Source organism: Rhinichthys klamathensis, unplaced genomic scaffold, assembly GCF_029890125.1.
Source record: "Rhinichthys klamathensis goyatoka isolate OS25496 unplaced genomic scaffold, OSU_Roscu_1.1 h1tg000035l_1, whole genome shotgun sequence".
Taxonomy (NCBI): Eukaryota; Metazoa; Chordata; class Actinopteri; order Cypriniformes; family Leuciscidae; genus Rhinichthys; species Rhinichthys klamathensis.
Window position 1 is genome coordinate 5,122,514 of NW_026606583.1, and position 25,216 is coordinate 5,147,729.

Below are 25,216 nucleotides of genomic sequence, written 5' to 3' on the forward strand. Positions count from 1 at the left end.
ATGAGGTAAGCCCTGTGATGGACTGGCCATGTACAGCCTGAGACACAGGGATGTAAAAAAAAAAAAAAAAAGGTATACTTTACCACTGATATATGTGTAATGATTTAGAAACTGTCTGCTAAAACCCAGACACACGAAACACACTTCACTGCCTCACTTTCTGATTGACTCAGATGCTGTGGGAACAATTTCATGACTTTCACTTAAAGTTGTCCTAAGAACCATAACATTTTTATAAAAGTTATTTGTCCAAAAAAATCTTTTAAGCATTTCTAAACACTGAACAGAAATATAGGTCAGCATTCAGAACATCCACCTCAGTTTATAATTGTTCTTTCTCCCACTATCAGTAAATATGTTTGTGAAAGTTAAATTATATTAAAGTCGGCATGAGGGAAGTTGCGATAGGCTTTTCTTCCCTATCACTCTCAGAAAAAAGGTACAAAAGCTGTCACTGGGGCGGCACCCTTTCAAAAGGTGTACTGTTGTACCTAAAAACTGCATATTAGTACCTTAAAGGTATATACTGCTACCAAAAGTGTACATGTGTTAGTACCTAAATGGTAGGCTACATATTAGAACATTTTTAAAGGGTACGTCCCAGTGACAGCTTTTGCACCATTTTTCTAAGAGTGTAACGTACACTCACCGGCCACATTGTCATGATAGCATCACACAGTTGCTGCAGATTTGTCGGTTGCTCATCCATGATGTGAATCTCCTGTTCCACCACATCCCAAAGCTGCTCTATTGAATTGAGATCTGGAGACTGTGGAGGCCATTTGAGTATGGTTACAATGTCCTGTTAGAGAAACCAGTCTGACATGATTTAAGTTTTGTGACATGGTCACGTTATCCTGTTAGAAGTAGCCATCAGAAGATCCATTATAAAATAAGATATGTCAATTTCGATTTCATGACTAGTTTAAAAATGTAAAAAATGTACGTTGCATATTAAATCCCCATAACACAAATGCCAATGTTGACCACTGGATTCCAAACTTATTAAGACTGGTTACCTGAGGTGAAGACATCTCTAGCTGGGTGTAAAAATAGAAGGTGTGAAATAAGAACAGCTATCTGTTCAGGGGCCACTGTGACACACAGAAAAAGTCATATAGAGCACAAGTCCAATGGAAAAATGGGCTTGATAAACACCTCTGGGAAAACATATCCATAAACAACACATGATAGCATGCTAAGACTGCAAACGCCACAACATCTTGACATGAGATGAACTGTGATATTGCAGAACTGCAATCTGAGACTGCAATTCAAAACTTTAAAGCATGAAGAGACCCATGTTTATCTTATCAAATTTATTCTAAGAACATTTTAAATGCACATTGAATTAAATGTTTGTTAAGTTAAGTTATGATACAAAGAAAAGACAGCATCCGAGAAGTTTGCTTCTATCTGCAAAATGTATATACAGGCAATTAGAGGCGAGCAAAACCTAAAGCACTGCAATGTCTCTCTGCTTGATAAAAATGTAAACAATAGAAAATTATTTGCATATTAACAATATCAATATGAAACCAAAAAGTGCACAAAACTGCACACAAGCTCCATGAGATTTTTTTTTCTCACCAAAATTCATTCTCATTTAAACATGTACAGTAAATCAACATACGAGAGATAACATAAGTGTTAATGCTTTTTGGTAATAAGAGACCAAATCTAAAAACTATACAAGAGGTAAATATAAATGTCTCAAAAGTGCTTAATTTATACATTTTAAGAAATAAGACATTTGCAATCACTTTAAGACTTCAGAGGAAATCAATCATAAATGTCTCTAATACATAGAACTTTTCGCTACAACTCACAAGTACTAAAACACTCAGTGTACTTGAGGGAGAATTCACTTGATAGGGTTTTAAAATGACATACTTTAAATTGGATGAAAGGAATTTAAAGAAGGTGTGTAAACATCACAACCATATCTCCAGTAACAAATATGAATTTCAGTTAAAGATAAATTAGGTAAGAATTGCATGTGGCATCTACAGGACATTTCAGGCTCTTTTTGTAATGAAGGGATTTCATTTAATCTGGACAGAGAAAAAGAATCTGATGTAACTTAAATGTTCACAACTTAGCTATCAATTTATGATGACAGTATGACACTCAAATCAAATGGGACATTTTAGTGAAGATGATGCCTGTTTGTAGCTTGACTTCGTCATACTCATATTCTAGTCAGAATGTGAGTCTGATACTGCTCCCATAGGGCTTTGATTATGAGGCGTGTCTTAACCGAACCAGGAAAAAAACAACAACTCTGCACTTTTGGATAGACCTACAACCAATCAGAGCAACGCTGAGCTACGCATAGTTGTCAACAGAACTCAACTGCACGCACGCTGGAAGAAGTAGTAAAATAATGAGTGTTGCTTCTTTTACTTGGTCCACCATGAGTGTGACCAAAGGAGAAACCACAACGACCACAGGGTTTTCATTGCGTCCCATCTTCTTAGCGACCATCGGAGCCAGCTGATAAATTAAACTTTAGCCGAGTCCCGTAGGAAGGACGGCAAACACATCTTTCCGATCGACAAATGCCTTGATTGCAGTTCTCTGTTCGTCTTTTAAAATGAATGCGCTGTCGATTTCTTTTACAACAGACGCGATAGCGGAATCTCTACATCTCAGTTCTCCCGCAGCAGTCATCGCTGAGGGAAACCAGTTCAACCCAAGCGCTCTTTGATAACGTGATGATTACGTAACTGCAGATCATCTGTCCATCATCGTATAAAGCCCGCCCTGGCAATTTGATTGGCCCGACGATTTCTGAACCGATCATAATTACTCCTCAATAGATCGAGTCCAGACCGAACTTCCCGACCAAAAAATGTTGTGGGCGGGGTTCGGGCTGGCATCCAGGCTTGCCTGTGTGTTAAATTACAGTTTAATGGATGGGGTTACTTTTGGTTACTTAAATAATGTCTAAATAATAAACTAAATAAGGTCTCATTAAGTACATGAAAACCAAATAAATTGTATTTACTTTACAGGCATGGTAGAATTTCATGGTAGAAAACCTACTTTTGCAAACTAGTCCTAGGTTTTTCGTCCAATAGGAACTAAACCAGTGCAGAAAGATTCAAATTTGTTCGATGTGGGTGTGGCCACTTTTACTTAAATGACTATGGCCCTGTCCCAAATGCATGGCAGACTTCATATACACTTGCAGTCTTGTGGACTTACAATGGCTGCTGCGTGTCCACGTATCTGTTAAGTCCATAACACTGTAGGGTGTCCCATTTGTCATTTTAGGTTTCAGAAGGGTGCTCGTGGGCGCCCCCTTTGCTGCCGATATGCGCCCTCGATATGGACTTTTGCTGAGTCCATGAGCTCTACAGCAGACTTCTATCCAACAGTCAAAGCGAAGCGACATTACGTAAGTGTGGACTCGGAGGAAGATCGAGAGGGCTTAGGGCTCCATGTAAGACAGGGCCTATAACTATTGAATGGAAGGAGATATTGTAACCAAACCTGGTACATATGTGTATGGGCTCAATCGGCATCAAACGAAAAAATTGCGGTGCTTGTCCACTTTGTGGCACAATAACAGGATTCACAAGTTCACACTTACAAATAATCAGATAGAGTAAAAAGTATGTGTATTTGGCGTGCTGTCCGAGTGCATGGCTCCGAGCTCGAATTTTGGCCCGAACCCAGAGTACCCCTGTATCTCTGGTTAGGATAGTAACCAGGCAAGTGTGAGGAGACAGGGTGGTGGAGGGATGGAGGGAACATAGGAACATAGGTGAGTCGGCTATGTATATATATGCGCCTCCTCTCGTACTGATTAGATAGGCAATTTGAATGTGTTCCTCACGAACTTTGTTAATAAAAAATCATAAAATGTGAAAATGGCTCTAACTGCTCAACTGTAAATGAATACAAGGGCAAAACAACTTGGATAAGTACTGACATATACTGGGACATTTCCAATTGGGAACAAATAAGATAAAAAAATGAATAATAAAAAAAACAGTACTCCCAATAAATGGCATTCCAATGTCACACCATAGCAGTTCTGTATAATCCTCTAAGCCGACGACTTGTTTTTGGAGCATCTGTTGTTCAGTGCGTGCAGGTGATTCTCGATTTTACACCCAAGGATTATCTAAGTCCATACTCCAAAGACATTGGCTGCCAGTTATACTATTGACTCTTTTAATGTTGCATTCTCTGAACTGCACAGGCCATGCGTTGTGGGTGCAGATCGGAGGATCACCTCCCTTGTGAACTCCACTGGGATTATGAGTTGTCCCTGCGGCCGAGGGTAGGTCACTGATGCTCTATGCTGCGGGACCGAGGTGGGCTCAGGTGGCTGTCCATTAGACGGCATAGGCCTAGCCTGCAACTCAAGAGCCATGGCAAGTTCTGGGTTGCTACCATACAAGGCATCCATTTTCCTTTCAATTAGCCCTTGGGTTTCAGGAGGTTCTTCGTCGCCCTGACTACTAACTTTTCTCTTTGAGCGACGCATAAAGCAGGCATGTCGGATAGCACGTTTGAGGAGATGTCTACGGTATGTTCGTTGAACTGCAATGGCTGCTCGCTCTTCCTCCTTCCTCCTGAGAGTGGTGGTGATTGGCTCAAATGAGGCAGATGTGGGGTTGTTCATTATGAACTTGGCTTCAATGCTCTCCTTCATGGCATCCATCTCGATGGTGTCACCAAGAACCTCGCGGGTAACTGCCAGAAGAATATCCAGACAGTGGATTTTGTCTCCGGTTACAATGGGCAGATCCATGGTGATTAGTTTGAGGCGGTTGGGTTTGGCAATTCGCAGAGGTTCCTGCAAGACATCGACAAAGTCAAACAAGCGGTTGTATTCGATGAACTGTGTAGCATCAACGTCAAACTTTTCCCATGTCTCGTCGAACATCGTAAAGTCATCCTCGCAGAGTGGGTCTCCACTCTCCTCTTGAGCAACATTGAAGTTCTCAAGAATGATAGCAATGTACATGTTCACAACCACCAGGAACGACATGATTATGTAACTGCAGAAAAACATGATTCCCATGCCAGGATTCCCGCAGTTACCCCGAACGTCTGTACCGGGGTTCTCTATGTCAGGGTCACAATCTGGAGGGCCGCTGTTCATAATAGGCAGCAGAAGCCCATCCCAGCCTGCCGAGGTTGTGATCTCAAACAGACAGATGATGCTACCGCCAAATGTTTCAAAGTTGAAGATGTCATCGATGCCTGCCTGCTTTTTCACATAGGCAAAGTTAGACATGCCAAAAATTGAGAAGATGAACATGATGAGGAACAGAAGCAGTCCAATGTTGAAGAGGGCAGGAAGTGACATCATCAAGGCAAACAAAAGAGTCCTAATGCCTTTCGCACCTCTGATGAGACGAAGCACACGGCCGATCCTAGCAAGTCGGATGACACGGAACAAGGTGGGAGACACAAAGTACTTCTCAATGATGTCCGATAACATCAGACCTTGGGAAAGAAGAAATATGGGTTATTATAAACAATTTAGCGCAGTTACAGTAGGAAAGTATACACATAGGAGCACTTATAGAATGGTTAGTATCTAGTTTATTAAAATCAGTATGATCAATGCTTAGATATTCTATATGAAAAAACCTCAGCAACAAACTATAATGGCATGATGTTCAATAACTAGAATTCTACACTTTTGCAGAACTCCAAAAATACAAATAGCTACAGTATACATACATCTAAATGCAAGTTTTAGCTGAAACAAACAACAGTGGCAGTAGAACACCAACAAGTCAAGTCAAGTCATCTTCATTTATATAGCGCTTTTAACAATGTAGATTGTTTCAAAGCAGCTTTACAGAGATAAACATACAATTTACGGTAACTGAGATTGTTTTGGCTTTATAGCGATTTTTGAATAAGGTTATTTCCAGCTAAAGTTAGTTTTGATTGATTTACTTCCAGCAAAATTATCATTTGTTATCAAATTAGGGGCCACTAAGACGACGGCGTTCTCTCTAAACAGATTTTAAACGCGAACCTGTGACCTGATGGCGTTCACATGCGCAAATGTATTCCTGTTCACACAAATTGTGATTACGGAGCAGATTATCGATTAATAGGCCGAGTGTCCACCAAAGCGTTTTTAGGCAGCTGTAAATGCTAGACGCTCTGCTGAAGACGCCTAGCTGTGGGCGCGTGAGAGCGTTTTGGCAGCGCAGCATTTTTTCCTTTGAGACGTTTCGTTGCTATGATACAGAATATCCGCAGCACAGTTTACTTGTAACTGATTTCGCAGATAATTTGTTTCATACTATTTTTTCATCCATTTTGTTCGGATAGCTCTGCTGGTTGATGTCGATGTCGTTGTACAGAAAGAATGTTGTGACAGTTGGTCGGTGTGGTATTAGTCCCGCCCCTCCTCCACTGTGATTGGACGGCTGGGTAAAAAGTGACAGTGATGAGTGCTGCGTTTTTTATCCAAAGTTGAACATTTACTGGTCTCGGCGACCAGTAAAAAACGCCGGGCGCTCGGCGCTTCAGCGTGAAAAAACCGCTCAGCGCCTCATTACGCTCATGGCGTTTAAAAAACGCGGCGCTCCCATTGAAAACATACGCCAGGCGCGTGGAAAAACGCTTTGGTGGACACACGGCCATAGAATTTTCACGCGGTTCCTTGCGCAATACTATGTTAAGACCTCAAAACACTTTCCATAGTGCATGATTTGTACACTTATCGATTTTGACACTTGCATCACATAACTAGCTCCATATGTAGCTCACCTGGTACAAGTCCCATGAAACATGAGATACAATAAAAGAGCTCAAAGACATGTAGGAACAAGTTAAAATGGCTTGGTTAAGTCAGACAATAAGTATTTGTCCCGTTTGCTTTTGCTCACACTATTGGTTAGGTTTAGGGTACATTTAGTGAAGATGCTACATTATTTTCAAACATGATAGATCATTAACGTTTTAGCGCCACTAACTAGACATTTTATTTCAGAAAACGTGCAACAACCAACGTAATAAAAAATTTCCAGATTCACGTTCATCTATTTTGTATAAAACTGAACGTGGTCTTAGCGCCACTTGGTTGAAATTTCACTTCGAACGTGCTGCGAAATGTGCAAGAAGCAAGATAATGTTATTTTGCAGGAATGTTGCCACAAGCATGTTTTTCCAACGAGCCTGGGTTGTTCTACACTTACCTGCTACAGAAAGGATGACCACAACAAAATCAAAGACATTCCAGCCAATAGTGAAGAAGTACTGTCTGAGCGCAAACATCTTAAGTACGCATTCCCCTGAGAAGATGATGATGAACACCAAATTGATCAGGTATAGGATATCCTCTTTCTCAGTACTCTGGTCATCTGTCTCTATCATCATGGTCACCATATTGAGGCAGATAAGCACCATGATAAAGATGTCAAAGAACTGTTTTGAGATGAAGTCAAACACCACACCCTGGATAATATTCTGTTAGAAGAGCAATATAGTAGATTAGTTTTTAAAAACTTTTTAAAGAGATTTAATGCTGATATTTAAAAAAAATGTTTGACAGTCATTTAGTTTTAATGGTAAAAAAAACAGCAATGGAAGATTGAATGTAAGTAAAACGGTTCATACCGAAGGCCGAGGGATAGGTTTTGCAGGTTTTTTGGAACCCAATTTCTTCATGGCATTGTAGTACTTTTTCTGTTCCTCTGTCATGAAAAGGTCTTCCCCTCCAAAGTGCAGAAGAAACAAATATAAATTATTCTTTCTGATAAAGAACAATTCAAACGTGCAACACACATTAATTTGGAGGTTAGTTAAAAAAAGTGATACTTATCTTTGACTTTTGCTGATTAAAGTTGTCAATGATGACACCAATGAAGAGGTTGAGAGTGAAAAAGGAGCCAAAAATGATGAAAATAACAAAATATAGGTACATGTAAAGGTTGATCTCATATGATGGCTGCTCTTCCACCTGACATGGAAAAGAAATAATGAATGCTCCGATAAAAGTGTCATTTTAAAGTCATTATTTACTTTATTATTCTTAACCTTCGCTACATAACTCAAATCAATGCCACAACTTTGACGTCATGACGTTTGGTAACGAGAACCAACAATGCATAATGTTATTGACGTCCAACCTGTGCCATATGCACCATATATGATTTGAGATTTGCACTGGCGGAGAAGAATGACTTAACTCTTTCCCCGACATTGACCGAATTGTCCGTCATTTATGAGACAACACTTCCCGCCATTGACGGAATTTTCCGGCTTTCCGTGTTTTCACTGTTATACGGTAGGGGGCGCTATGACACATCTTCTGAAAAAGTACAGAATCTCCGGATCAAAACAAAGGCGAAAAAGAAGCAGAAACAAGCGATAGCATATGTAAGCAGATGCATGTGTAAAATATCATCATTAAACAGCATTAAAATCGAAATTGCCTAACGTTACCGAAAGAAATGTCGACCCAGGACTGTCAATCAACACCTTGGGGTGTTGATGGACTACTAGATCTACTCCATCTAAGTTTTGATCATCGTCCCGAATCCGATCCAGACGTAGTCTTTGACAAAAGAACGATTTTCTCAGCTTTTTGCTCAAAATGTTGCTTTTTTTTAATGAAACTTATCCACATTCAAGTGTTGATAAAAAAAAGAATGCATTAAGCTAGAATATAAACTCTTTTTTTTAGCAGAGGCTCTGTTCTGATATTGCATGTTTAGATATTCCTACAACAAAATAATCTGGGGGCCATAAAAGTTTTGTGAAAAGGATAAAAAATGCTGGCGCTGGCTGGCAACATTTTTTAAAAACTCTGGCAGGGAAAGAGTTAAATGTTTGTTGGTTCGTTACACACAGCTATTGAATGGCTTCAGAACACTTACACTATAGTGCAAGTTGACTACTTTTATGGTTCTTGCATAATGCATTTTCGTCCTTTTTAACAGCATACAGAGTTGGAAAGACATGAGGGCGAGTATATAATGGCGCAATTTTCATTATTTATATGAACTATTTCTATTTGTTTCACTCCAACCAAGAAATTTGTCCATGAATTAGACAGCACATTGCACTGTTCGTCTTTTTAATCAGCGAGGACAACATAACAGAAAGTTGTGTTGGCTATTTATTGTCAATTCACAAGCTCACAACTCACACTACATTATATGCATACCGCATTTAATATTGCTTTGTTGCAGCTGAGCATTGTAAATGTTCCAGGTGGAAAGCCCGTCGTTCACATACCTCTCTAGAATCCACTGCAGCATACATGATATCCATCCAGCCTTTGAATGTGGCCTATGTGGAGAGAGTATTTTCTGAATATCAGCATGTCAAGTTAAACGCATTGATTCATTATGGATTTGTAATGAATTACCTCTGTGTCCTCTGATGCAAAAAAAGAAAAGGACATGAAAATATATTCACAGTCTGTAAATATGCTTTAACTGATGCATTTATTTTTCTAATGTCACAAAGTTATGAAAGTTTTTTTTTTCTTTTTCTCAATGTTACTCTTTTGAGTTCTGAATTTCTGTTGTTTTTTTCAAATAGTAGCCTATATCAAGCCTTTTTCCCCCTCAAAAGATCAAGCAAAATATGATTCCTCATGATAGAGGTATGGCTGTTTATGGCTGTATAATAGACTGAACTCTGCAAGTAATGGCAAAACTTACAATTTGCAGTAGAGAGAGGTAGCCAAGACCCACGTTGTCATAGTTGACCTTGACATTAACCCAGCGCGCCTCATTGGTGTGCATCAGTGCCATGCAGTCACTCCTGTTGTTGACCACATCCATGGGAAAGCGTTCCTCTGTGGTGGTGTTGATGCAGTGGTAGAACTTTCCAGCAAACAGATTGACTCCCATAATGCTGAAGATGAGCCAGAATATCAGACACACCAGGAGCACATTAAAAATGGAGGGAATTGCCCCAACCAGTGCGTTCACCACCACCTGTATGGAGTGTGAAGACAATCATGATTTAGAGACAAATGAGTAATCAATATTTATATAAATATTACTTTAATGGAATTAGTATTTTTATGTTAACTTTGGAGTTGTTCTTAGAGGAAATGTTCTGCCCCTTAGGATGATTAAAATAAGAAATGCTTCAAATTCTGTCAAATCGTGCTTTACATAATTTTTTTAATTACCTTAAATTACTTTAATTACCTTTTCCTTCAAGTGTTGAAACCTTAAATACAGTATGGGTTAGGTATGGGTAAGGGTAAGGGTAAGGTTTCTCTATTTTTGAATTTTCAACTTCCCCTTTTTTGTGTCAAAATCAGAAAATTTCGAGGATTTCTTAAGGATTTTCAAAAGAATCATATTTCCATTCAGTTGGTATTCATGTGGACAATTTGTATAACATAGAATCACTGTTTCCAATCCTGCTTTCATTACCATCACACCAAACATTTAATTGATTGTTGCTTGCAAACTTGTTGTGTTAGCAAGTCCGAGGGTGCGTCTCAATCAGCTCGCTAGCTCCCTACATGAATCAGTATATCGCGTACATGAATTTGTCATTGGCAAGGACAGTAAGGACTCTGGCTCACTACACATTGGGACACTGATGGTGACATGGCAAGTGTGAAAGAGAACTCAATGTCTGAAGCAGCTTTCTGTGTGCATTAGTCGTGTGTGTGTGTCACATAGACAAGAGATTCACAGACAACGCGCCAATACCGTCTTTATATAACCGTGATTATATAATATAATGCTAGCTAAAGGATGACGGTGTCACAGATACCTGGCTGTAGAAAGCGTACGACGAATACACAGTCTTTAATTAGCAAACTCAGAGGAACATTCACATTCACGTTCAACACAAACAATAACCGATGAGGACTGAACAGAACAAGGAGTATAAATAATACACACAGTAAATAAGGACACTAAACAGGAACGACTGGACAGAGATGAACTAATCAGACACCATAGCAACTAATGAGAACTAATACAGACATGACAGGAACAACTAAACAGAACATAATTGCAAAAGACGGAAAGAAAATGCTGCGTTAATCGTGTTAATTTTGACAGCCCGAATTGTTTTGTGTTATTTAAATTACATTATGATAAATACTTTGTTACATATACCTGCAACATTTCAGCCATAAATGAATTATAAATGTTAGCTAGATTATGTTCAGTACCTGTTTAGTGATATATGTTTATGCTAAAATATAATTAAAACACTGTTTGTTTTTGTCGAAACATCTATTGCATGTCATTGCAATATGTACAGTGAGTTTGCTCATGTGATTTATGTTCCGCGCTTAGTTAAATGAACATGAATTGCGTCCCAATGACACACTCTACACTATGCACATATACTCTGTGTACTTATACACTATATATTCATCTGTGTAGTGTGTGAAATTTATAAGGTTATTTTGTAATTCAACATCGGGGCCTGATGCCCCTCCCCCTCCACTACGTAATTAAAGTTGCTGCATAAAATGTCCAACATTCCACACTTCGTATTTTCCGTTAATTGAGTGCATCCTCCGGGTATTTAAAGTGCATTTTCTTTTTGGGATTTTCAGTGTGAACTGTGAACAAACTATTTATACTTAAAAACATCATAGAATAGTGCATTAGAACGAATTGGGATGCACCTATAGTAAGCATCGATGCTCCCTGGTTTTCACGGTGCACTGTGGGACTTTTTTAGGAAGAGAATTTTGAATTTTGCGATTGAGCCCTTAAAATGGCCGACTCCCTAATCAGTGTCCTGACTACTGAACTAGGGAGCCGATTGAGACGCACCTCAAGGTTTAACAAATAATTCTGAAAAAGTAGAAAATGTCATAACCGTCCCACCACTCCATTAAAAAAAATCTACACCACATAAAGTATTCTATCAAAATTCTCTTTAAAGGATAATCAAGGTTTAGATATTTATTCCAGAATTGAAGAATCATACAAATAGACATAAATGAAAAGAGAGTAATTCTTTACCCTCATTCCCTCAAATCTCGACAGAGCTCGAAGGGGTCGAAGAGCCCTGAGTGTTCTGAGAGATTTGATTGGTCCCAACTCAGAATAGCCCATTAAATTGGCTGCTAAACTGACCAGAGACACCTTAAATAAAACAACAGGTGAGCAAGTCAGTACACACAAACTGGCATCCAACAGGTATTTGCTGATAAGGGTTAAGAGGCCAATTTTACAGGTAAACTCACATCCACAATGAGGAAGTCCAGCCAGCACCATGCATTAGTGAAGTACGTCTTGAAACCGTATGCCACCCACTTCAGTAACATCTCCACAATGAAAACGTATGTAAAGACTTTATCAGCATACTCCAGGATGATCTTGATCACTCTGCGGCGCTCAATGTTGATATCCTCAAAAGCCTGACAGAATGAAAACAATGATGCATCAAACAAGCATTAATGGATTTATAAGTTCCCATTTCCATAAAATGAGGTTCATAAAGATCCTGTGAAATGAAATTCCAGGACTTTCAAGGACTTTTCAAACTCTACTTTTTTGGTTTCCAAGGACTGCAGTCAGAGATCTCGCTTATCAATATAATATCTTTATTATCTTTCAAGTTCTAAAAAAGGTAAATAGATAAAAATAATAATACAACAAAATGGTAGAAATAAATTGCAGCAACCATTGAAAGGATACTATGACATATATATTGCTTTCCTTATTCAAACTGATTTTTCCCCCCCATGAATATATGATTGACCTGAAGAATAAAAGTTGTATCATATACTTGGATATGTATATGAGCAATATCATGCTCATAGCCATGCGATTGGCTATATATCAGATGGACTGCAGCGTAAATTTAGCATGAGAAGATTCGTTTATCGATAAAATTAAACACTAATTTCACATTGTCTTTCAATAACTCAAGCATTTCGAGATTGCTTTTCATAATTATGGCTGTTTTCAAGGGTTTTCCAGGACTTAAATTTCAAAAAGTCAATTTTAGCACCTTGGATTTAAAGGATTTAATTTTGTATGAATAACATAACTATAGTGCAGAAATACAGTAAGCATTGACAGACATACCAGTGCTCCACTGCTAAGGAGGATCATAAAGATGATGAAGGTCTCAAAGTAGTCATGCTCAACGATGGTGAAGCATGTTCTTCGCAGGTTCCACCACTTTTTCCCCCACCCTTCAGTGACGTCTACACTCAAACATGTACAGCGCTTAACACAACCTAGGTAAAAAGAGAAAAACATTTTGACCTTGATGAAGAACCTGCAGTCTTGAAGTGGTGCCTTGAACATTAATATTCATTTCATTATGAGTACTGGTAAGAAAAAGTGAGAAGAATGAAGCATGCATGCTCACCCTCTGTGAAACAGGACTCTGGCTCTTCAGGCTCAGGTTCTTCTTCCTCTTCGGGCTCAGGCTCAGGTTCTGGAGGTCGGTAGTCCACTGTGCTACAAACCGAAGAGTCGTCATCATTAAGAGTGGCCTGTGCAGCAAAAGACGTAAAGAAATGAGAGAGCGAACAACAAAATTGAAGGGAACAGTGTGAGATGTGCTTTAATTTCTAGCAATACAAATTAAATAAACATCATGAAATTAAATTAAATAAATATATTTGTTGAATACATTTTATATGATACAATTAAAAAAAAACACATACAAAACTGGGTAACAGGGTTGCAGATTTAGCCTTAATTACTTATATTTAAATTGTACGTGCATATTTCTCATGAATTAAAAAAATGTATTTGTTTAATAAATTCTCTTAAAAAATTGATAACAGGTTTCTGTTGTAATAAAATGTAAAAATGTCTGCAGCCATTACTTCAGTCTTCAAGGTCACATGATCTTTCAGAAATCATTCTAAGATAATTTATTATTATTATCAACGTTGAACAGTTTTAGCTGCTTATTATTATTTTTTGGGAAATCATGATACACAGCCATTCAAAAGTTTGGGGTAAGTACGATTTTTTTAAAAGAGAAAATAAATAAATGAATACTTCTATTTAGCAAAGGCGCATTAAATTGATCAAAAAAGACAGTATGAAATTATTAAATATTAAAAACAATTTCTATTTATAATAAATGCTGTTCTTTCTTTTAATTAAAGAATCCTGAAAAAAAAACATCATAGTTTCCACAAAAATGTTAAGCAGAACAACTGTGTTTAACATTAATAAGAAGAAATGTTTCTTTAGCACCAAACCTTGATGTTTCTATAATACGCATGATGTCACCGTTTTCACAAATTTGTGTTTTGTAACCCGTTTTCAAAAGTTAGCATTTTCAGACCTGCAAAACACCGTTGTTGTGTAAATGAACGGCCAAAACACATAAAAAGTTTTCTGCTTTTAGTTAAAACGGTTTTGTGTAAACGGCCCCTTAAAGGGATACTCCACCCAAAAATGAAAATTATGTCATCATTTACTCACCCTCAAGTTGTTGCAAACCTGTATGAGTTTCTTTCTTCTGCTGAACACAAAGGAAGATATTTTGAAGAACGAATGGAACTTTGGCACCATTGATTCCCATAGTATTTTGTTTTTCTACTATGGAAGTCAATGGTGCCCCACAACTGTTTGGTTCCAATCGTTCTTCAAAATATCTTCCTTTGTGTTCAGCAGAAGAAAGAAACTCATACAGGTTTGCAACAACTTGAGGGTGAGTAAATGATGACAGAATGGGTGGAGTAATGATCATTTTTGGGTGGAGTATCCCTTTAAATACACAGAGGAAGATAATTAACGGAACAGGAAACAGGTAAGAACTAATTAAAAACCATGACGACAAATAATGAACCAGAACACAGGCGAAACAATGAGCCTAAAGCCTAAACCCTCTCAATAATAAAGCAGTTTGAATTTTCATAGTCCGCCTACGACCGCTGACGGACTGTCCCGTATTAGCATATCTCCGCCCTCAGCCATTTGTATACTGTCTGCCAAGGCAGCTCTTTATGTGTCTTGACACACCCCACGGAAGAGAGGTATGAGGTGAGCAGTTGCTCATTATCGAAACGGGTCGCTGTGAACAGAGATGTTTTTGAGGAGGTAAAAAGGTTGTTCAACCATTGAGGAATTTTAACCAAAGTATGTTACAAACTTTACATGAAGACCCTAAAGAATCATACCAACGTGTGGAAAATGGGCATCCGATGACACCTTTAAAGGGATAGTTCACCCAAAAATGAAAATTCTGTCATTAATTACTCACACTCATGTTGTTCCAACCCCGTAAGACTTTCGTTCATCTTCGGAACACAAATTAAGATATTTTTGATGAAACCTGAGAGCAGGATCACTGCTTCTTTAGTGTGGGCCTCTGATGTGAGTTCACGAGAGCGCCACGACGCATGCGCGAGAACTGAGAAGATGACGCTAACGATCATTTGAGGGGAAAGTGTGAAAGGTAAGCCATTCATTTTGCGGCATTGGTAAGGCACTTTTACGTTTTCTTGTTGGTTTATCACGATTCGGACATCCAGGAAATGCACACTTTAGAACCATTTTAAACACGAAATCGAGACCCAACTGCGTCATCTTCTCAGTTCTCGCACATAAGTCGTGGCGCTCTCGTGAACTCACATCAGAGGCCCACACAGAAGAAAATGAATAGTTGAATAAAGTTGTTATTTCTGGGGGGTTTTGTGCACAAAAAGTATTCTCGTCGCTTCATAAACTTAAGGTTGAGCCACTGTAGTCACTTGGACTATTTTAACAATGTCTTTACTAACTTTTCTGGGCCGGCAGATGCAATTACCTAGCAGCCTATTAAGGAGTGATACAGCTCTCAGATTTCATCAAAAATATCTTTGATAAATATCGTGTTCCGAAGATGAACGAAAGTCTTACGGGGTTGGAACAACATGAGGGTGAGTAATTACTGACAGAATTGTCATTTTTGGGTGAACTAACCCATTAAAACTCAATACTTTTCATGGCAAGTAAATTTGTAATAATTTCTTCACGATAACTTGTAAAGGCTTATCTAGCATTTAGGATTTGTGCCTTTAATGCTTTTTTAAAAAGTAATGGCACACCACAGTGTACACTATTCTATATTTTGATGGAAGGAGAGTGAGGTAGAGTTGATTGCTAAGTTCTGACCCCTTACCTCTCTGTCCTCCTCATCAGAAGATTCATCGGAGTCCTCTTCAACATCGGACTCAAAACGAGCAATGGGCACAGTCAGTGTCAGAGACAAAGAGTTGGTCAAGCCATCTGCCATTTTTCCCTCATCCAGGTGGTTTAAAGCATATAGTTCTATGTCTCCGTCCACTCCTCCCTCCTTATTGTCAGGAGGTTTCTTTCCTAGAATCTGTCCCACCATACTGGCGACGAAGGCTTTGAGCCAATCTATACCCCTGGTGATGCGACCAATGGCGATCTGAAGGTTGTTCATCTCACCATCGTCATCACCTGCAGACAGGTTATCCCCACTGAAGGAGCTGAGCAGCAGGGCCAGGAACAGATTCAGCACCTGAGAAGAACAGGTAAGAATGAGCTTGGCAGGATATAGAAGACGTTCCTGTAGCTAGTAGTAGACCGTGGTGCTACAACTGCTAACAATGCCAAGATCAAGGGCTTCACAGTCACACACATGATAAAATGCATAAGATGCAAGTCACTTTGGATAAAAGGTGTTCTACTAAGTACTAAAGATGTTTGCCATGAGGGGGTTGACTAATTTTGAGACTGCAGGAGTTGAATTTGCGGAAACCACTTGAAACATTTTGCTGTGTTGAGCTATTTCAATTACTTTGGTTTGATTTCATCATTGCAAACAGCTGAAAGTCAGTGAGTTTTGCTAATAAACCTGATTTGCAATGGGGGTTGAAACATTTCGATTACAACTGTACATCCAAATGCCTGCCATGTTACACGTTAATTGTAATTTAACACAGTTGCAAAAATTTTATATTTATTTAAATATAAAGTTGATCACTTTTTGGCTTGAGCTAAAAAGTGATCAACTTTATATTTAAATAAATATTTAATTTTTGCAACTGTCTTGGATTTAGTACCACATATGGAAGTGGCCCAAATCAGAACAGAAAAGATCAGATTCCATGTGGTTTGTGCTGTTCACACTGTCATGACAAAACCAGCACAGTCACATATATGAGCAAAACAATCTGATTTGGGCCACATTTACCTGCAGTCTGAATGTAGCCTCAGTAATAAAAACAAATAGTTGGTTTTCAAGTTATACACAGGCAGGTTTATCAGGTTTAGGTAGGCTCTGTTGTAATGAAGTTTCTTTAACTGGAAGCCTGAGACAGGGATGCTATCTTTAGGATCTAAGCACACTAGATATAGCACATAATAACAGCAGCATGGCTGTTCTCATTTACACAGGCTGAGAAATATAAATAAAATAAGAGAGATCAGACGGGTATAAAGGCAGAATGATGTTGGTTCATCTAAATAAAAAGTTGTCAGGCTTATTTTATGAGAATTAAGACATATCATTTTAACCCCATCAGTTTTTTCTGATGTCACAGTATGGTTTATTTTGTAATATGACCTATTCCACTGATGCAGTACTTAAAATATTTTTGACACTTAAGGATATGTGGGTGTATTTAAAGCTCCAAAATAAGAATATAAGAATACATCATTACCCATTTATTTTGCTTAGTCAAGTTACTTAATACTATATTAATCATAATAGTGTCATGATACTATATTAATACCGAGCACACATTATTTGGCACTCAGTCACATCCTAGTGCAAAATGCCCAGACCATTTGACAACATATCAGCCTAATGTATGAAATACATCAAGCTTCCTGAGAAACACAGCAGTAGAAGCAGGTGCTGTGATTTTCACATTGCACATCAGAGTTGCATGCCAAATGAGGCCACTGATATTTGGTTTCCCGTGTTACCCTCCTCTAGCAAACTTTTTTCATCCAGCCCACTAAACTTAGAGTGCAGATGCAACTCATGCCAGTTCTCTTCTCAATGCTCTATGATTTGTTTGCACTCCATCATGTGGAGTATTCTGCCGATTTGTCTTCAGGACCCTCTGGTTTTTCTCAGTAAACCCTTTTAACATACAAATGTAAAAAAAGAATTAAAAAAATTTAATAAAATTTAAAGGGATAGTTCACCCAAAAATGAAAATTCTGTCAGTAATTACTCACCCTTGTTGGGTGAGTAACGGGGTTGGAACAACATGAGAGTTAGGGTGCTTTCACACCTGGATCGATTGGAGACGTTGTTCCGAATAAAAGGGGCGTTTCCCTTTTGGCCCGGTTCGTTTGGTCATATGTGAACACAACAATCGCACTCTGAATCGGAACAAAACAACCGAGCCGAGACCGCCTAGAAGAGGTGGTCTCGGCTCGATTCCACACGAACCCTGGAGCGGTTCGTTTGTAGTGAGAACACAACCGACCCACGAACCGGAACAAATCAATCTCGGAGTTTTTTCGCCTTTGCGCGGCACTGCTCGACGGACCGTTCATAACCCCTCTCTTTCATTTTATAGCTGATCTTCTTGTACACTTCGGTGTTCTTGTGTGTAGTGTCCAACATCTGGGAGATGTGTTCTTGTCTTCCGACCAAATATCTATGAGGCATTTCACCTCTTCGTAGCACCGCCACCAAGTCAACCCGCGATTCATTTTGTGTTAGGCTACTGTTATCATGACGATGTCCCACAATGGAATGCGCGACCTGCACGCATGAGGTAGTGATGTAATGGCGTACGGAAAGCCCTGGAAGGGTGCGCGATTTGGACCGCTTTACAAAAGTGTGGTGTGAACAGAGTGACGTATTAAATTGATTCGGAACAAAGTATTCTGTTTCGGATCTGTTCCGGAGCAAAACAAATCGATCCAGGTGTGAAAGCACCCTTTAGGATTAGGGTATGTCCCTCTGTCTGTTCCCATTGGCATCTAATAATACTTTTTGCCAATATACGGTAAAGTTTGAAGCACATCCTTTAACACCAGCAACAAACCGAACATCCAAAACAATGCTGTGTGCTGGGCTAACCGAACTGTGACGGGCAACATCACGACTATGACAAGAAAAAACTGGTATGCTTGAGCATTCTGTCCTTTTTAGGGTTGCATCTTGTGACATCATCATGTCCCGTTTTTGGTCTGTTTGCATGTCTTTGGTCCGTGTTACATTCATATTTCATTCGAACCGCACCAGAGTTCGTTTGGAAACTGAACGAGACCCATCTTTTCAGCGGACTCGGTCAACATGGTTGGTGCGCACCAGGCAGCGTTCACACTTATTCAAATAAACTGCACTAACAGCAATCGCACCAGGGTTCGTTTTAATCGAACCAAACACACCAAGTGTGAACATGCTAAATTTGCAACTACATACTGCATTTAAAAGTTATGGGTCAGTAAGATTTTTTAAAAGAAATATTCAGCAAGAATTCATTAAATTTATCAAAAGTGACAGTAAAGATATTTCTAATGTTGCAAAAGATTTCTGTTTCAAATAAATGCTGTTCTTTTGAACTTTCAATTCATCAAATAATTTTGGGAAAAAAATGTGTCGGTTTCCAGAAAAATATTAAGCAGCTCAACTGTTTTAAACTTTGATCATAATAAGAAATGATTCTTGAGAAAATAACAGTTAATTTAATTGGTAATAATATTTCACAATATTACTGTTTTTACTGGATTTTTTTATCAAGTAAATGCAGCCTTGGTGAGCATAAGAGACTTTAAAAAACAAAACAATTTTTTAAATCTCACCAACCCCAAACTTTTGACCAGTTGTTTATTGTCAGCTGTTTTTTCTTATTTGCATTTAGCATTGTTTTTCTCTCCTTTCAATGACCTTATCAGAGCAGGGAGCTGCGACATGGATCTTTAGCTTCTATCGGTGTGTTTCTTAGCTGTCCATGTTTGTTTCTTGTGCGCCAAGACATTCACTTGAGCTCTGTGTTAGCACACAGCCAAGATCAAAACCGTTGTTTGCTGGCTCCAGTCATACACAGCACTAAACATGTAACTGTGGCTTGCAATGCCTGTTTGACCAGAAGACAAGTGCAGTAGAGGGTAAATACGAGAAGAGTGTATGTGTGAAATGTATGTTAGCCATGGGTCGTGTTGTAATAATAGGTTTGCTAGCTCGCTAAGACAGGCCATTTCCTTTTCTCTCTATGTATAACCTGAGAGGAAGTTTATTCAGTCAGCAGCTCCAATATGGTAATTATGTGCACAGCTGCTAGCAGCTCATCTGCATCTCCTTGTTATGTATCAACACATGAAGTTAGCAGACTAGTTTTCACTTAAAAAGTCAAGTCAAGTCAAATTTATTTGTATAGAGCTTTTCACAACATACATTGATTCGAACACGATTTACAATTACCTACTTCCTCCAGAGCAGTGGTGTCTTTAGCCATTTTCAAGAAACCGCCAAAGACATCTCTTTCGTGAACACTTGACCCAGTAAAACGAACACACTACTGTACCTTCACCTTAAAAAAATCCTTGCTGCATGCACTGTGCTAAACTAAGTGAGAATTATCTCAGCACTTATTCTATTGTTGCCCTTTTGTTGGATAAATTGCTTTGATTGTAAGTTATTGTGGATAAAAGTGTCTGTTAAATGAATAAGTGTTATGTAAATGTGGAGCTGAGTGATAATATAGTTTACATTTTGCGACGACGCAAGCAATCAAGCAGATTAGCTATATAGCATGTAACGCTTTATGAGAATGTACTGTATGTATGCGGATATAGTTTAAAATATACCATACTGTGACATCAACTCAACATGTATGTGTAACATTGCGTTTTGTTCATCTGTTCATGTCTTTAATTTTGTAATTAATGCTCACAGTCTTGAGCTGTGTTCAAAAACATCCCCTATACGCTCATTCACTATTTCCTACATTATAGTCCACTTGAAGGAGTGAATGAAAATGAGAGAGCGGATTCAGACACTGAGTGCGCTGGAAGGGCTGCCGCTTTCGCATAGTTTGTGCTTGCTGTAATTCTGTTTAATAATCATTTGAAACTTGGCAAACTGGTAGTAATGAGAAGATTTATCTTGAACTCTGTTTAGGGCTGCATTTACCTCCACTTTTAGACATACACGTGCAAACTTCCCTAAGCACTTCCCCTTGGGGGAATCCCTGCCAACATTTTGAAGTTTATTTTGGACATCCCCTCGACCCCTCGATTTTGACAAAAGGAGCAAGTAAACTCAATATGTATAGGCAGATACATAGACAACAACTCAACACGATTTTGACGTCACAGGAATCGTGCTTAATTTTCTCCACTCCACACAACTCTAGTTTATGATATTGGAGTAGTTTACTGTATGATTATCATTTTCGTTTGTGTAATTTTTTATATTGTCTCCAACAGCCCAAGCATACACACAGTGTTACATTCGGTCAGGAACAAAACGGAGAGTGAATCCAATCGCAAGCTTTTTTAATAACATAAACAGGTAATCCAAGGAACTCAGAACAGGACAGAGATAGCTACAGGAACCAAGTAACATTAAACAACAACCAACAACTGAAACACAGGGGTTTAAATACACAGACAAACAAGCTAAACAAGATAACAAGGGGGCGTGGTTAATAAGAAACACCTGGGGAGACTAATAAACATAGACGAGGAACACCTGTGGACACTGAGCAACAACAAACAAAAGACAAGACGCATGGCAGGATCACATGACAAACAAGGAATCACGTGACGTGATATACAAGACACAACAAAAACCCACACGTAACACACAGGCCTATAGATTGGTGCGTAAAAGGAAAAAAAGGGGGGAAACTGTAAATAAGCTCCATTCCAAGTGATCAAGGGCTTAGGGCGTTCCATTTAAACACATTGCAAGGGTTCTGCCAGTAGTGTGCACTCGTCTCATGCAACATTAGCAAAGGAAGGGCATAAAAAATTGGACTTAAATGCAGTCAATAGCATGTATAAACCTTAATTAAACACTTTATTAATCAATTAAAAAGGAATGTATACCTGCTGTAATATATACCGTTGCACCCACATTGGAGCAGCGGTTTGGAAAATGGATGGATGATTCAGCTGTGGTGCATTATGGGATTGAGTGAGTGCACTCGATAACGTTCACTATAGTTTCGGACACCACTACAAATGGCTGTCCCCTCAAATAGTGCCCTGTTTAAGGGTTTTAAGGGTCTTACTTAGTATTTTTGTCTGGTTTACTGGTACAATATCTAAACATTCTTAAATCAAGATTTTTTTTCCCTGAGATGCAAAATGTATAAAAATAAAGTGAGTTTATGCTTAAAACAAGAAAAAAAAAAAATCTGTCCGCAGGGTAAGAAAATAAACTTAATTCAATGGGAAAACAAGATTATGTTTCCTTTTCCATTGACAGACATTTTTTTCTTGTTTTAAGCATAAACTTACTTCATTTTAATACATTTGTCAGAAAACAAGACTTAATATCTTAAGGCATATTCTCAAGTAAATATATCTGTATTTAAAAATATGCAGGTATTTGTACTGGAAAACAAGATAAAAATACTAGGTAAGAAAATCCTTTTTTGCTAAGTAAGAAAATCTTTATAATAACCTTGATTTAACATTATAATAAATAAATCTGATTTCAGCATTTATTTCTCATTTAGGAGACATTTAAAGAATTTTTCCCATTGAAATTCAGCAAATGGTTGTACACTATAGGCTGCCCTACATATGAAAGTTGAAATGTTATGACTTATTAACACCTGGTTACACAGAGGAATCAGATGCTAACTGATGTGCCACCTGAATGTCAACAACAGCCGGCCTGCCATCAGCTGTGCTGAAAATCCTTTGGGTTTGGCTTGGTTGATATGCTAAAGCTTCAGATCAGGACAGCTTCTGGCTAACAGTTATAAAGATTAACAGCTTAGCAGTGGCAGCAGATGTAATAATAATAATAATGATGTTCCCTCTCAGTGCAAAGGAAAATAGTAGCATATCAGAGCGGTGCTGTACTGAAAGCTTTCTTGCACATACAATGTCAGAGATACACTGCTGTCTTTTTACAGAACACTCAGCAAAATCAGCAAAGTTCAGTGCCAGAATTGATTCGTATCATGTTTGTACAATCTCCGCTTCACTTACCACAAGGTTTCCAATGACCATGACCATCATGAAGACTATCAAACACATGTTTGCTCCCGCCACCTCCATGCAGTCCCACATGGTCTCGATCCACTCTCCACACAAGATCCGGAAGACGATGAGAAAAGAGTGGAAGAAGTCGTTCATGTGCCAGCGGGGAAGCTCGCAGTCCTGAGAGATCTTACAAACACAGTCCTTGTAGCTCTTGCCAAAGAGCTGCATGCCCACCACGGCGAAGATGAAGACGATGATGGCCAGGACAAGCGTTAGGTTCCCCAGGGCACCGACTGAGTTGCCGATGATCTTAATCAGCATGCTAAGGGTGGGCCAAGATTTAGCGAGTTTGAAGACACGTAGCTACTTCCAGCACATCCGTCAGAGATGGGCACAAACATACACATAGAGACACAATTACATACAAAGTTAAACCACACACCATTTTTATGTGGGGTTGGAGTATTTCACAAATTGTAACAGGTTAAAGAGGATATAAATCACGCAAACCATAAAATAATGAAACAGATCGAGGGGTTGAGATTCAGACTTACCAAACGGAAGGACCTAAGAACGGACAATCCCTGAACATTGGCCAGTCCCAACTCTACCAGACTGAGTGTGACAATGATGCTGTCAAAAATGTTCCAGCCCACCTGGAAGTAGTAGTAGGGGTCCAAAGCAATAAGCTTGAACACCATTTCAGCTGTGAAGATTCCTGTAAATACCTTGAAGAATAAGGTGAGATAAGAATGGAAACATAAACGGTCAATTTTAAGGTACACTATGTAGCTCTTGGTGCTCTAGCTGTTAATAAACAAAACTACATGTATATGACGAGTCACGCAGGTTCTACGGTTGTTGTCCCACCCGGTCTAAAATAGTCTAAATATAAACACTTATTATAGGCGTTTCAGGATAAGACAAAAACACGGTTTGGAAGTTGGATTCATGATGGACTCGCTCATTATATAAATACATTTTGAACAAAAAAGTTACATAGTGTACCTTTAAAGGGATACTCCACCCAAAAATTAAAAGTTCTCTTATCATTTAATCAACCCCATGCCACAAAATGATAGGTGTGTGAAAACAATACTATTTTAAACTTTTTAAACAAACAATCGCTTCAGCCAAACTGTCAACAATGGAATGACATGATGGTGAGTAAATGATGAGAGAATTTTCATTTTGGGGCAGAGTATTACTTTAATACTATTAATGACCAAAATGAATGACCTGATAATCATGCTTTGCTGATATTAACAGTCGCTTTGTCCTGATGCTAATGCCTACACTTAAATGACTTTACTAAAATAGGAAAGCTTTTGTGTAGAGCTGTGCAAAGATGTTCTCAGGCGAGCCCAGAAAGGGAAGATACACACATTCAACCTATTACAGTTTCTGTTCACAGTGATTCTGATCTTATTGATTTAAGGTTCCATGCTAGTTCAAGTTGCAACAAAATGCTGGTCAACCAGCATGGCCCTGGTTAAGCTAGTTCAGATGGCTGGTATAGGGACATCAGCATAGGGACCAGCATCCAAAACACAGCTATGCATTATGATATATGCTCTATCTGACATACAGTATGCATAGATTTTCAAAAAGGTAAATCCTGAAGATTAATATTTCTACAGAGTTTTGACAGTAATCCAGAAGTATTAATGTAACACTTACCAAGTTGCCTACTGAGAGAACATGTTCGAAATCCGTACTCATGGGGTAGTGCTCCATGGCCATGAAAAGTGTGTTGAGAACAATGCAGATGGTGATACCTAGATCAACAAATGGGTCCATCACTACAAAATGAACCCAATTCTTAAAGATGACCCAGGGAGCCCAGCAGTCCCATTTAAGGAAAATATCAGCGAATTTATACCAGCCCGGAGGACAAGGCCTCTGAGCATCTTCAAGATCTGGTGAGACAAAGAAATAGAGAAAGAGATATTGAAAATGTTTTTTTTTTTCATTTACAGTGAGCGGTAATAGCATTAAGAGCAATGAATGAACACCAGAAGAGTGACAGCAACAGTCTAAAGTCAGTCCATGGCTCTGAAATAGCCCAAAGATTAGCACCACTCTGATTAAGTTAACAGGTTTTTTCTCCACACATAATGTGACCTTTGCTTGGAATAAATCTCTAGCTCCAGACAATAGACACACTAAAA

At 38.7% G+C, this 25,216-nt stretch overlaps 1 protein-coding gene across 1 annotated transcript in view; it reads right to left on the minus strand.

The window, feature by feature from the left end:
* Positions 1-3,788: 3,788 nt before the first annotated feature.
* scn4aa (sodium channel, voltage-gated, type IV, alpha, a) overlaps positions 3,789-25,216 on the minus strand; it is a 43,167-nt gene continuing 21,739 nt past the window's right edge. Inside the window, exons 13-26 of the mRNA XM_056245986.1 lie at positions 24,726-24,964; positions 23,600-23,773; positions 23,052-23,408; positions 16,069-16,434; positions 13,312-13,438; positions 13,023-13,177; positions 12,176-12,349; positions 11,952-12,074; positions 9,660-9,938; positions 9,229-9,282; positions 7,811-7,948; positions 7,606-7,710; positions 7,185-7,455; positions 3,789-5,469 (exon numbers count right to left, since the gene is read on the minus strand). Coding sequence (XP_056101961.1) covers positions 4,169-5,469; positions 7,185-7,455; positions 7,606-7,710; positions 7,811-7,948; positions 9,229-9,282; positions 9,660-9,938; positions 11,952-12,074; positions 12,176-12,349; positions 13,023-13,177; positions 13,312-13,438; positions 16,069-16,434; positions 23,052-23,408; positions 23,600-23,773; positions 24,726-24,964 — 3,863 coding nt within the window. The 3' untranslated portion in view covers positions 3,789-4,168. The remainder of the gene's footprint in view (positions 5,470-7,184; positions 7,456-7,605; positions 7,711-7,810; positions 7,949-9,228; positions 9,283-9,659; positions 9,939-11,951; positions 12,075-12,175; positions 12,350-13,022; positions 13,178-13,311; positions 13,439-16,068; positions 16,435-23,051; positions 23,409-23,599; positions 23,774-24,725; positions 24,965-25,216) is intronic.